The sequence below is a fragment of the Aegilops tauschii genome, chromosome 4 (genome assembly GCF_002575655.3).
Source record: "Aegilops tauschii subsp. strangulata cultivar AL8/78 chromosome 4, Aet v6.0, whole genome shotgun sequence".
NCBI classification, from domain to species: domain Eukaryota; kingdom Viridiplantae; phylum Streptophyta; class Magnoliopsida; order Poales; family Poaceae; genus Aegilops; species Aegilops tauschii.
This window is the reverse complement of record NC_053038.3, coordinates 376,515,673-376,517,756: the sequence shown is the minus strand read 5'-3', so window position 1 is coordinate 376,517,756 and position 2,084 is coordinate 376,515,673. Positions and strand designations below refer to the sequence as shown.

Sequence of the window (2,084 nt, the reverse complement as noted above, 5' to 3'; positions counted from 1 at the left end):
CAACATGAAGAAGATGCAGTTGTAGTTAGTTTGGTATGCTAAAATATACAGATTTTCAGCATATAAGTTATAAAATAGTGTAGTTTGTTAGGTGTGCTTGTATATTAAGCACATAAGTTATTTCTAATTTCTGTTGGCAATGTTGAACTATGTGTTGGCTGGTTGTTGAACTAAGTGGCAGTTGAACTATGTTGTTGATGTTGTTTGAGATCTCATGTTGTTTTATGTTCTCTGTTGATGTTGATGATCGATCCCAGTTGTTATGTAAGGCTATTGATGCTACTGTCTAGTTGCTATATATGGATGTTGATGCTGTCTTGTTGAACTAAGTAAGTGGCAATAATGAAGTGCTACAAAATAGTGTAGCTTATGCTGTTGATGTTGTAATGTCCTCTCTGCCATGTTGATGCTGTTGATGTTGTCTTGTTGCTATATAAGGCAACAATCCAAAAGTGTTTTGTTGCTATATAAGGCTACAATCCAAAAGAAGTTAACTAAATTTTGTTTGTTGATGCTACTGAAGTTAACTGAATTTTGTCAACAAATTCAGTTAACTTGCTCAACACCTTTGGTCCACCAACTGGTTCAAGTTTGTACTTGCACACCTTTAACTTGCATTATGCATGCACCTTTGGTCACCAACACCACCAGAGCAACCACCAGATCCACCACCAGATCCCCTTCTTCTTCCTCCTCTTCCACCAGATCTACATCTTCATCTTCATCCTCCATTTTCCTCCTCTATTTGCCCTTCCTCTACTCCTCTTCCGCTGGTCTCCAGCGGCAACCATGGTGTCCTGGGATGTTCTCCCAACCTCTTATGAAGATGACTCAGTGACCAGTAAGGTTAGTCATGTCCTCTCCTCAACGCAGCTAGGGTTAAACGACTTCTAGGGTTATACTTAAAAAATGCAACAAAAAATTTAGCCTCCTGCCACAATTTTCTGCAAAGAATGGACTGGCCTGGCCACAGATCTGCCTAGCTTTACATGTGAGCATGGATCTTTGTGTGAGAAGCATGTGGCTTTTCAATCAGTTGACAGTGGAAGAAGATTCCTGGCTTGTGCACACAAGGTTTGTAAAAATCCAGATAATAGTGACATTTTAATTCCATTTCACCATTTGACAGTGACAGTGGCTTTTATCTAGAGATTTGCAGTTAACTGAATAATGTAACTTAATTGAATGTTTGTTTGGATGATAGGAAGTACCTAAATGCACCTTTGTGGAATGGATAGACCCTGAGTGGCCTGAAGCATTGAAGATGACCCTAGCTACCAGATGGAGCATGTATGAAGAGGAGACAAAACAAAGGCTAACACAAAATGTGTTGAGTGCTAAACAGAACTTGAAGATCATGGAAGAGAAGACAAAAATGGAGAATGAGCTGAGACATTTCAAGCTTGATTTTGCCAAGATGGTGGCTAAAAAGGAGCAGGCAATGAGCCAATTAGGCAACACATAAATTTCTCTGGCTGATCTGAGGGAAGAGCTTGAGAAGAAGAAGAGCACTGACAAATCAGTAACAAACATTCATCAGGTATTCAGGGCTAAGGCAGAGAAAGAGAGGGACCAAGTCATGCAGGAGAGGGATCAATTGAAGCAAGAGAAGAGAAAGCTTGAGTACATGATTGGTGACTTATTCAAACACAATGAGGAGACCAAGGAGAAGATAAGGAAGCTTAAGGGGATGCTGAATGATTTTGACTGAACTTATCTTGTTCTTGTCCCTGTGTAAACTGAATTTGTCCAAGTATGTTGTGAAATGGATTTGGTTGTCAACTAAATTTATCTTGCCTAACAACTGAATTTTAAGTGGAATGGATTTGGTTTTCAACTGTAATATGTTGTTAAATGATTAGAATTGAATTGACACGCTGTGTTGCTGTTTAAATAAAGAAGCAACATAACAACATTGGTACATATTCAACATTCCAAGATAACATAACAACATTGGTACATAACTCCAGTCTTCATATTACTTGATCAGTTATCCATTACAACCATCACAGCATGCAACCATTACAACCACCAAAGCAAGCATCCAACCCCAAAACAAGTACTTAATCCACTTAGTGTGCTCA

At 38.9% G+C, this 2,084-nt stretch overlaps 1 protein-coding gene across 2 annotated transcripts; it reads left to right on the top strand.

Annotated features, from left to right (window-relative positions):
• The first annotated feature begins 632 nt into the window (after window positions 1–632).
• LOC120962543 (uncharacterized) lies at window positions 633–1,843 on the top strand. 2 transcript variants are annotated; one of them, XM_040386273.2, is made up of 3 exons: window positions 633–846; window positions 928–1,074; window positions 1,205–1,843. In XM_040386273.2, exons 1-3 carry the CDS (start codon window positions 790–792, stop codon window positions 1,463–1,465), a joined length of 465 nt encoding a protein of 154 aa, XP_040242207.1. In that variant the 5' UTR covers window positions 633–789; the 3' UTR covers window positions 1,466–1,843. The 2 variants fall into 2 exon arrangements, 1 of the variants encoding a protein (XP_040242207.1); XR_012182851.1 differs by lacking the exon at window positions 928–1,074.
• Window positions 1,844–2,084: the final 241 nt, after the last annotated feature.